The sequence below is a fragment of the Hyla sarda genome, chromosome 9, assembly GCF_029499605.1.
Source record: "Hyla sarda isolate aHylSar1 chromosome 9, aHylSar1.hap1, whole genome shotgun sequence".
Classification (NCBI taxonomy): Eukaryota; Metazoa; Chordata; class Amphibia; order Anura; family Hylidae; genus Hyla; species Hyla sarda.
In genome coordinates, this window is record NC_079197.1 from 175,313,962 (window position 1) to 175,326,009 (window position 12,048).

General features: G+C 48.5%; 1 protein-coding gene across 1 annotated transcript; it reads right to left on the minus strand.

The window, feature by feature from the left end:
• Positions 1 to 916: 916 nt before the first annotated feature.
• Positions 917 to 1,957, minus strand: LOC130290930 (syntaxin-3-like). The gene has a single exon (XM_056539173.1). It carries the CDS (start codon positions 1,955 to 1,957, stop codon positions 1,067 to 1,069), a length of 891 nt encoding a protein of 296 aa, XP_056395148.1. The 3' UTR covers positions 917 to 1,066.
• Between the last annotated feature and the right edge of the window lie 10,091 nt (positions 1,958 to 12,048).

Here is a 12,048-nt window from a genome sequence, read left to right on the forward strand (position 1 = left end):
CACTTATCTGCCCTCCCTCCTCAGCAGGGAGCGCTCCACTTATCTGCCCTCCCTCCCCAGCAGGGAGCGCTCCACTTATCTGCCCTCCCTCCTCAGCAGGGAGCGCTCCACTTATCTGCCCTCCCTCCTCAGCAGGGAGCGCTCCACTTATCTGCCCTCCCTCCCCAGCAGGGAGCGCTCCACTTATCTGCCCTCCCTCCTCAGCAGGGAGCGCTCCACTTATCTGCCCTCCCTCCTCAGCAGGGAGCGCTCCACTTATCTGCCCTCCCTCCTCAGCAGGGAGCGCTCCACTTATCTGCCCTCCCTCCTCAGCAGGGAGCGCTCCACTTATCTGCCCTCCCTCCCCAGCAGGGAGCGCTCCACTTATCTGCCCTCCCTCCTCAGCAGGGAGCGCTCCACTTATCTGCCCTCCCTCCTCAGCAGGGAGCGCTCCACTCTTTACCCTCCCTCCCCAGCAGCAGGGTCACCTCAGTGCAATGATCTCCTATTGCCAATCCCACCGTATACCCTGCACTGCTCAGTATACAGCCCTCGCAGTGTGCGCCCATCATGATGGAGAAATGAGACCACAGACCGTTACCTCGCATGACGCCATTTTTTACTCTTTTGTAAAGTAACAAATATATAACATAATAAACTCATCATCATCATTCTAGCAGCAAGAATGCACCATAGGACAAATTCACCGTCAGCCCCACAAATTCCACAGTCTATGACTGTGCTTCACAACCAGGGTGCCTCCAGCTGTTGCAAAACTACAACTCCCAACATGCCCGGACAGCCAACGGCTGTCCGGGCATGCTGGGAGTTGTAGTTTTGCAACAGCTGGAGGCACCCCGGTTGGGAAACACTTGTCTATGGGGACATGCTGGAGGCGCTACACCTGCAGGTGAATACAGTCTATTGCTCCCTGTTATCAGCCACTTCAGGCCGACAAGTGAATACAATATATTGTTCCCTAGTTCCAGCCATATGTCACAAATAAATATGGAGACATCAGCTGCTCCTCTTATAAAACTCCCGCAGTGTTATAATATCCGGACGGTAAAGGGTTAATGGTCCTTTGTTATCGCAAAGGTCCAGCCAGACAGGAGAGACAGGTGCAGCATGCACAGAGTCCTAACACGGCAGATATGGCGGCAGCGATCCGGGACTGTCTCTGGTACTTTAGGGCCTTCTTCACCTGCTCGTTGGACTGTGAGATATAGTCCATGGTGTTCAGGACATTGTACTCGATGTTATTGATCACATCTTCCTGCTCCGACACCAACAGATCCAACTGGATGAAGAGGGAGTGCAGCTCGGTGATCTGGACCTCCAGGTCCAGCAGCTGCTTGTGTCTCTCCTGGGCCATGGCCAAGTGTTGTTTGGCCTTCAGAATCTCCAAGCCATGGCCAACAATCTGAGGAGCCATCGCGCTGCCGATGAGTTCATTGATTTCCTCCTCTTGGAGGTCCAGGCCGGCCAACTCCGCCTGCCGCACGATCTGATCCTTCAGTTTCCCCACGTACCGGGTCTCGTTGATGTAATGTTGGGCCATGATCTCCCGGAATTTGTTGGTTAAGACGGTGAATTGACTTTGGCGGATCCGGTGTTCGGCCATCCAGTTCTTCTCGTCTTGGGCCAAGCTGTTCTTCATGAGGCTGAGCTGGGACTGCAGGGACTTGGCGTCAGCGGTGAGCAGGTCCTTCATGACACTTAGCTCTTTCTTCCCCTCGCAGATCTTGGCTCCGGTCGTGCTGCACAGAACCTCTTCTTGTTTGTGCTCGATGCTCTCGGCCAAGGCTTTCAGCTTCTTCAGGGCTTCGGACAGGTTGGAGACCTGCTGGAAGAACAGGTCCATCTCATTCGCCTCAACATCTTGGAAAACGGGGTTATTGAAGGCCAAGTGGTCATCGAAGTCGGGCAGGTCATCCTGGCTGATTCTACTCTTTAGCTCCTCCAGCCTGTCCTTCATGGTGAGGACATGTGCCACAGCAGGGACCGCACACTCAGCTTTTCCATGAGCTCATTCTCCTGGGAGCTTCCACCTCGATTGCGTCAAACGGAGCTACTGAGAAGTTTTTCCTCCCAGACCTGACAAATATTGACTGAGGTGTCTTGGCTCTGGGATGATTTGCTCTTCTGGTCACATGTCTTGCGTCTCAGGTTGGGTGGCAGTGGATGCCAGAAGTGGGTGGTACTCTCATTGCTCCCGGCAAGATGTTGTGTTTTAGAACAGGTGATCGGGGACGAAAGAGAAGGAATTAACCTGTGAACGTGGAGCCGTCTAATCCTGGACATAATGATACCTTCTTCCTGGTCTTAGGATCAGATGTCACCTGAGGAGTAGCTCCGGGGTTGCCGAGGTGAAGGCTGGTCCTGGAGGTCACCACAGCCACAATGGCCACCTCCAGGACAAGTGACCTTTATAACGCAGTTATAATTTCCTCAGTATTTTCAAATTTGTTCCATGTAATTTTTTCACATCATCTAAATAATGTTAATGTGAGACATAGACAACACAAGGAAACATAAAGTGCAGCTTTTATGATACTGACATCATAAACTCTCCGTGGCCTAATATGATTTGTGCTGCTGTGACAGTAACAACTGGTGGAAACAGCCCCTTTGAATGGCACTGTCACATAAACAAAACCTGTAGGTAGTTTGCCTCCTAATGTAAGCAAGACCCCCACCCCCCCTCCGGAAGTAGTGTGCCCACTGTCTGTAGGACCCCCCTGAAGATAGCTTGTCCCCCCCATGTAGGTAGAACCCGCTTTAGGTAGTTTGCCTGCCCATGTGAATAGGACCCCCCTGTAGGTAGTGTGCCCACTGTCTGTAGGACCCCCCTGAAGGTAGCACCTCACTGTAGATAGCTTGTCCCCCCCATGTAGGTAGAACCCGCTTTAGGTAGTTTGCCTGCCCATGTGAATAGGACCCCCCTGTAGGTAGTGTGCCCACTGTCTGTAGGACCCCCCTGAAGGTAGCACCTCACTGTAGATAGCTTGTCCCCCCCATGTAGGTAGAACCCGCTTTAGGTAGTTTGCCTGCCCATGTGAATAGGACCCCCCTGTAGGTAGTGTGCCCACTGTCTGTAGGACCCCCCTGAAGGTAGCACCTCACTGTAGATAGCTTGTCCCCCCCATGTAGGTAGAACCCGCTTTAGGTAGTTTGCCTGCCCATGTGAATAGGACCCCCCTGTAGGTAGTGTGCCCACTGTCTTTAGGACTCCCCTGTAGTGTGCCCCTATAGGTCAAACCTCCCGCAGGCAGTTTGACCCCCCCTCCAGTGTGTAGGACCCCCTGTAAGTTGTTTGTCCCCCCTCCACCCCCTTATAGGTAGAATGCCTCTAAAAATAAAAACGTACTCACTTTGATTCCCCCACAGTCACAGCAGTTTTCTTCTGCTTCTAGGCCACTTGCAGCTTCTTCCTGCAGCCACTAGAGGCCGGGAGCATCTATACCCATTGAGATAACAGAATGATGCCATTCATGCATGTCCCAGAAGAAGTGACATTCTGGCTTCTAGCGGCCTGTGGCCTAGGACACGTGGAGCTGCTAAGCTACAAGGGTCTTAACGTGTCCTGTCCCCATCTTCCCCACTAGACTGCCTTGACACCCCTGTATGCCACGGTAACCTGGCTGGGAACCACTACCTTAAATGGGCACTGTCATATACAAAAACTTTTGATATGTTGTAAAGCATGTATAACCAATAGGTTTTGCAATTGCTTTCATTAGAAAATGTTCAGTTTTTCATAGTGAAAAATCCAGTCAAACAACTGCCCGCCCTGCCTGCTTAGACACATACTAGTCCTGCTGTGTCCATGCGTCATCACCTATGTCATGGACACACTTCCTTGATTGACAGCTGTGAGCCCAGGGCTCAGACCTGTAGGAAAAATCCTCCCACTGTCATCTTGTGTCCCGCTACTGTCAGTGAGGACATGCTGGGAGTTGTAGTTTTGCTAATGCTAGGGGAGATGTGAGCAGACAGCATACTGAGGGAGGGGGCGGAGACCTGCACAGTGAGGCAACGCCCCCTCCCTTTGAGAGGAATTCCGACTAGTGAGCTAAATTAAAAGTGTAATAAAAAAATAACTAAAGGTGCTAGACACATAAAAATTAGATGTACATGGTCAGGATTAGGTACTGAGTGATATACTAAAAAAAAGTTTTTTTGTTGGATCTGGCCACAGCATCTCACTAGGCTTCAGGACAGGACGGTGACTCTGCCGCTCCAAAACCTTCATTTAGTTTCTCTGGAATCATTGAGTGACTTGCTTGTTGCCCTCGATCCTTGTCCTGCTCTATACCCCACTGCGCCTTAAGCCTTAGCTCACGATCTGACGGGCGGACATTTCTTCTTCAGGATTTTCTCATAGATCAGACTTTGTGGTACCATCTGTGGTGTCCCGGTACCGCATCCTATGCGGTCCCTTTATGTGTATGGGTCCCCATAGCCAGAGTCCCTAGGACGTAGGGGTCCATGTTGTATAGTCTACCCCTTGTCACCTCTATTCCATCTAGTAAACCAGTAACTTATGCAAGGTTTATGTAAATATAGTTATATAAATGTAAATGAATAGTTAATTACCTGCGCGTAACGTACCAGGACCTGCGGGTCACGTGACTAGGTAAACTCTATGGTATTTCTGTTGAGGACCTGTGGAGGTCCCTATGACGTATGCAATCCCATCATTCTGTGTACGAGTGAATGACAGGTATTCGGACCAATCAGATTCACCCCGCCCATATAAGGGAGCGGCGGACATTATTCTCTCTCTTGTTCCTGGGCTGTCAACCGAGAAGGACCTGCGCAGCTATTCTCGCAGTGAGTTAGGCCTGAGCCTTGTGTCGACGGCTGATCAATGCTAAATCGAGAGTGTATCAATCCCCAGACACTCTGCAGCATCACCGGACCTAATCTAACCCCTAAATCTGGACAGATCTGCAATATCTACCCTAAATTCAGAGACTTTCTAAATACCTCAAGGTCCGCAACAACTGTCAGTCACTGAGCAATATAAGGACTGTTATATGAGACTGTTACTGTGCCTTGGATGTACCGTAAGCACTTAAGTAAAGTTGTTCAAGTTCAAGTTAAATCTCCTTGTGGACCTTCAGTCATTTCCTGCACCTATCGGTACTGGGAAGGGCGGCGATAGGCCGGAGAATTACCTCAGCATACTAGCCCTCAGCCTGGCGTCACAAACTATAGGGTTAACATTAACCCCTCATATACCGATACAACATCCTCACCACTATACACCCCCCAAGGGCTACCACACATCCATGATGTCCTATGAAGTCGTCCATTTTCTGCACCTGACCACCACACTACCACCGCCATGTCTGACTGGTGAACGTTGTCCTTATTGTAGATGTTTGTGTGAAGCTTCGGGGTCATCTCATCTAGATGTTTGGGTTTCTTTTGTTTGTTTTTTTGACAAATGCAAGACGAGCATTTATGTTTTGCGCCATTTTTCCCCCCAGGGTCTTTCTTGTGAAATCATATGCATTGACCTGACGCCTATGAGGTCTGTGGCTCTTCAGATGTTTGTCTGGTTCCTCAGTGACCTACTGGATTATTCGTTGATGGTCTTGGTGACATTTTGGTTGCCGGCCCCTCCTGGGAAGGTTTCCAGTGTTCCACGTCTTCTCCATTGGTGGATAATGATTCTCAGGATGGTTTGGTGGAGTCTTAGCTGGAGTTTTACAACCCTTTCCAGACCGGCAGATCTCAATGATTCAATGGCTGTATCTGTTGGATGATCCCTGACGATCGCACCGTCCTCTGCTGAACCCGTCAGATGCAGAACTGGATCCACAAGCTCCGGTTCACCAGAGCAGACAGGAGACAACTCATGTGTCCATCAGGTGCAGCCAAGGTTGAGACCCCCAGACCTGACCAGACCACCATCACCGACTACTGCAGTAAAAAGACCCCTGCTGCACAATACAGAATCCAGAGGCCTCCGGTAATACAGGGACCCTCAAACTTTTTACTCTACAGAGAAGAGGCCCCACATAACCATCCTGGCCTTATAAACCCCACATGACCATCTCGGACCCATAACCCCCACACATGACCATCCTGACCCCATAACCCCCCCACATGCCCATCTTGGACCCATAACCCCCACACATGACCATCCTGACCCCATAACCCCCCACATGACCATCCTGACCCCATAACCCCCCCCACACGACCATCCTGACCCCATAACCCCCCCCCCCCACATGACCATCCCGACCCCATAACCCCTACATGACCATCCCGGTCCCATAACCCCCACATGACTTTCCTGGCCCCATAACCCCCACATGACCGTCCCGGTCCCATAAGCCCCACATGATCATCCTGACCCCCCTAACCCCCACATGACCATCCCGGCCCCATAACCCCCACATGATCATCCCGACCCCATAACCCCCACATGACAATCCCGACCCCATAACCCCCACATAACCATCCCGGCCCCATAACCCCCACATGACCATCCTGACCCCATAACCCCCACATGACCATCCTGACCCCATAACCCCCACATGACCATCCTGGCCCCATAACCCCCACATGAATAGGATGGGATACAGCAGCTCAGAGGGCACTATCACATGATAGGATTAGATACACTGGCTCAGCAAAAGTATCACACATTATAGAATTAAATAAAGGGGCTTACAAGACAGTAGTACATGACAGGATGCAGTAAGATACAGCAGCTCAGCAGACAGTATCACACATGACAAGATTGGATACAACAGCTAAGGGGGCAGCATCACACATGACTACGGCTCAGGGGGCAGCGTCACACAACAGGCTTAGATACTACAGCTCAGCAAATAGTTTCACATTATTGGATTAGATACAGCAGCTCAGCAGACAGTATCACACATGATAAACAGATATATAGACTCTGCAGACAATATCACACACCATAGTCCTATATACAGCAGCTCAGCAGACAGTATAACCTATGAAAGGCTTAGATACAGCAGCTCAGCAGACAGTATAACCTATGAAAGGCTTAGATACAGCATCTCAGCAGAAAGTATAATCTATGATGGGCTTAGATACAGCAGCTCAGCAAACAGTGTCTCAATATAAGATTAGAAATCCAGTTCAGCAGACAGTATCACACCATAGGCTTGGATACACAGGCTTTGCAGACAGTATTACACAAGATAAGTTTAGATGCACAGGCTTAGCATACAGTATCACGTATTGTGGTGTCCCGGTACAGTATTGCATCCAGTACCTAGTGTAGAGGTCCCCAAAGTCAGAGTAACTACGTTCGGGTAGGGTTCCTCAGGTGGGACAGCCCCTAGTCGCCTCTCCTAAAGTCTAACTTTAATGTTGATAAATGTATATATTAATAATTATATATATTCTATAGGAATGTATAGTACATACCGTGTTCAGCGTCGCAGGACCTTCGGTCATGTGACCATGCTAGTAACCTCTATTGTATGTTGCAGGACCTTAGGAGGTACTTGGGTCACGTGTTACCCACAATTCTCTGTAATGGTGATTGACATCCGTTTGGACCAATTATAGTTAGTCCAGCCCCTGCCCATATAAGGAAGCTGCGTCCAATTATCGCTCTCTTGGGTGGATGCCGGACTAACAGGACGGTGCTACACAACTTTCAATGACACGCTAGGCCTCAAAACCTACGGCCTCAGCAGAACCAAAACCGTGAGTCTTATACTAATTCCTGCTAATACTAGTCTGACTACTGGACCGCAACTAATTCCCCTAAATCCAGTGGAGCAATGCAATATACTAGAAAGACTCTTAATGCTAAAGTCCCAACCATTGTCAATCTCCAAGGAAAAGCTGTTGTTATACGCAGAGACTGTTGTATTATTGAAGCTTGCAGAAAATCTTCAGTAAATGTTAATGCTGTTTCAGAAACTCTCGGGTTGTGGACAATCTATTCTTCTTATCTACCTCCCTATCGCTCTTGGGAAGGGTGGCTGTAGGAAAAGCGTTATTGAGGAACCCTCACCCTGGCGTCACGAATAGCAAGGGTTAATAAGCACCCTTTAATTGCTGCACAGCTACACTCTCCATACCCTACACCCCCCCAGGCTATCACAGTATGGTGACTTGGTAAGCTTAGATACAGCAGCACATTAGAAAGTATCACACATTATAGGATTTAATGTAGACTTAGTAGACAGAATCCCACATGACAGGCTTAGATACACAGACTTAGCAGACAGTATCACTCACGATAGTCCTAGATACCACAGCACAGCAGAGTATAACACACGACAGGCTTGTATACAGTAGCTCAGAAGATAGTATCACACACGATAGGCTTAGATACTGAAGCTCGCAGACAACGTCTTAATATAGGTTTATATATACAGCTCAGCAGAAGGCATTACAGGATAGGCTTAGATACAGCAGCTCAGCAGACAGTATCACACATGATAGGATTAGATACACAGGCTCAGCAGACAGTAGCACACATGACAGTGTGGTGAGGGCAGATGTTATTACCTTAGGGGTAGATGGCATTAACCCCTTGTGTTCGCGACGCCAGGGCGTGGTTATCTTCTACACCAACCGAGGTATGGGCGCTGGTTCCTGGGCCAGAAGCGGGGGAAATAATGACTCAAAGTTACATAACAATGGCAGCTTTACTGAGGCAGACAGGTGTTATAGTCTTTACCGGTCAGTTAGGCCCAAGGAGAAGACCAGTGACTTTAGGAGACTTGTGGGCTCGCTGGGACTTGTAGTGGACTTGGACTGAATAATGCTGTCCCTCGCTGACTTTAGGCTTCACCCCTGTGGTTGCTTACCAGGTTTTGACTTTCACCTTAAGGGGTACACGGTTGGTGGCTGCGTGGTTGGGCCTTGGTCTCCCTTAGGACCCAGACACTCTCAGGTCTTGACTGTACTGTACTCAGCAGAATCTCAACTACCCCTCCCTGGGTTTATAAGGGACCAATTTGGAGGGGGCCTATAGGTCACCACACAAGTCACCTGGTCACTGACAGCTTCCCTGGTCACATGACTTGGTAACAACATTTAAAGGGACATCAACATCAAAAAGACAAATGAATAAATAACATAAGGCACTGTTAACCATTTAGGGTTGGTGTAATGGAGGTGGACTCAGGGGGGCACTGAAATAGAGTCCGCCCCACAGGACAGAAAAGGGTACAGGAGGGCAACTCCTGTACTGGGCCACCGCAACAGGCTTAGATACACAGGCTCATCAGATGATACCACACATGACAGGCTTAGATACACAGGCTCATCAGATGATACCACACATAACAGGCTTAGATACACAGGCTCCTCAGACAGTATCACACGACAGGCTTAGATACACAGGCTCCTCAGACAGTATCACACATGATAGGCTTAGATACACAGGCTCAGCAGACGATACCACACATGACAGGCTTAGATACACAGGCTCCTCAGACAGTATCACACGACAGGCTTAGATACACAGGCTCCTCAGACAGTATCACACATGATAGGCTTAGATACACAGGCTCAGCAGACGATACCACACATGACAGGCTTAGATACACAGGCTCCTCAGACAGTATCACACATGACAGGCTTAGATACACAGGCTCCTCAGACAGTATCACACATGATAGGCTTAGATACACAGGCTCATCAGATGATACCACACATGACAGGCTTAGATACACAGGCTCCTCAGACAGTATCACACATGACAGGCTTAGATACACAGGCTCCTCAGACAGTATCACACATGATAGGCTTAGATACACAGGCTCATCAGATGATACCACACATGACAGGCTTAGATACACAGGCTCCTCAGACGGTATCACACATGACAGGCTTTGATACACAGGCTCCTCAGACAGTATCACACATGATAGGCTTAGATACACAGGCTCAGCAGACGATACCACACATGACAGGCTTAGATACACAGGCTCCTCAGACGGTATCACACATGACAGGCTTTGATACACAGGCTCCTCAGACAGTATCACACATGATAGGCTTAGATACACAGGCTCAGCAGACGATACCACACATGACAGGCTTAGATACACAGGCTCCTCAGACAGTATCACACGATAGGCTTAGATACACAGTCTCCTCAGACAGTATCACACATGACAGGCTTAGATACAGAGACCCAGCAGCCCGGGGTCCCTGGGGATTACATTTGTATCTTCTTTATCATCTGATCCGCAATCCATTTACTCGTCGCCCGAGGACCCAGAATCATATCTGTAAAAATCTCGTATCGCGTTTAGGCCGGAATTTGATAATGGATGAATCATCGCCCCCGGCGCTTCAATCGCCATCACACACGTAACTGGAGAAAAAGCGCCAGACATCATCGTCCCCTAATGTTGTCCTTTTCTCTGTTGCCTCCTCCTCAGCGAATATTCAAAATGCTAATTTTTACCTCGCATATCGGCATTTCGCGATTTCTTTATATACTTAGAATATAGTGATGTATTCGTAATGACGAATATTCTTTTATTTATTTTTAAGCGATTATTTATGCAAATATCAGCACTTCCAGACCGGACACTGATCCCTCCCTTCTTTTAGGTGAGATATAATTGCGCAGGAGCGCTATGCGAATTTCATTACGAATTGTCGCATAAAAAAAAAAACAAGAGAACGAATATAGCGAATATGCTAATTTCGCAAACATTCGCGAAATATTGCGAATTCGAACATGACCTCTGCCGCTCATCACTACTCCTCATCTAAAAAAGAGACGTGGCCGCCGCAACTGCAAGATGGCGCACAGGAGGCGTCACGAAACATCACGATTGGTGAATACAATGCCAGTGAAGACTGACACATCGCAGGGGTGTGGCCATCTTTGAACGAGGCCAAGAGGCGGAGCTTATAAACATTCATCCACGGTTTTTAGCCAGCCTTTGTTGTTGCTCAGCAGGTCACATGACAGGAAGTAGTTAATGCATTGAAAGAGGGGCTGAGGCTTTAACAAATATTTAAACGGGTACGCCACTGGAAAACATTTTTTTTTTTTTTTTTTAAATCAACTGGTGCCAGAAAGTTAAACAGATTTGTAAATTACTTCTATTAAAAATACTTAATCCTTCCAGTACTTATCAGCTGCTGTATGCTCCACAGGAAGCTGTTTAGTTATTTCCAGTCTGACCACAGCACTCTCTGCTGACACCTCTGTCCATTTTAGGAACTGTCCAGAGTAGGAGCAAATCCCCATAGCAAACCTCTCCTGCTCTGGACCGTTCCTGAAATGGACAGAGGTGTCAGCAGAGAGCACTGTGGTCAGACTGGAAATAAGTACACAACTTCCTGTGGAGCATATGTGGTAGGCCTCTGGGGTAGGGGTAGTATAGTCAGGGTATTGCTTGAGTATATCAGCGGTTAAGGTTAACCCTATGGTTTGTGATGCCAAGCTGAGGGCTAGTATGCTGAGGTAATTCTCCGGCCCATCGCCGCCCTTCCCAGTAACGATAGGTGCATGTGAATAATGACTGAAGGTCCACAAGGTAGTTGAACTAGAACTTGGATAAACTTTACTTAAAGACTTGCAGTACATCCAATGAACAGTAACAGTCTCAATAATACAGTCTCCGTACACCTCAGTGACTGACAGTTGTTGCGGACCTTGACTTTTTATATAAGTCTCATAAAATAGGGTAATTTGCGAAGATCCGTCCGGATTTAGGGGACAGATAAGGTCCGGTGATCTTGCAGAGTGCTTAGGGATTGATTACACTCACAGTTTTGTAAAGATCAGCCGTCGCCGCAAGGCTCGGGCCTAACTCACTGATGACAGTGTGGTAGCCCTTGGGGGGGGGTGCATGGTAGGGATGGTATGATGTTGGTATATGAGGGGTTAATATTAACCCCGTCACTCGTGACGCCAGGGTGCGGGCTGGTATGCTGAATCTATGTTCCGGCCTATCGCCGCCCTTCCCAGAAGCAATAGGTGCAATGAAATGACTGAAGGTTCACAAGCAGATTTAACTTGGACTTGAATAACTTTACTGCAGTGCTTGCAATATCCAATGCGTAGTAACAGTCTCATATAACAGT

Bases quoted from the DNA above. Each gene is read 5' to 3' on its own strand.
- LOC130290930 (XM_056539173.1), bottom strand. From the start codon at position 1,957: ATGAAGGACAGGCTGGAGGAGCTAAAGAGTAGAATCAGCCAGGATGAC.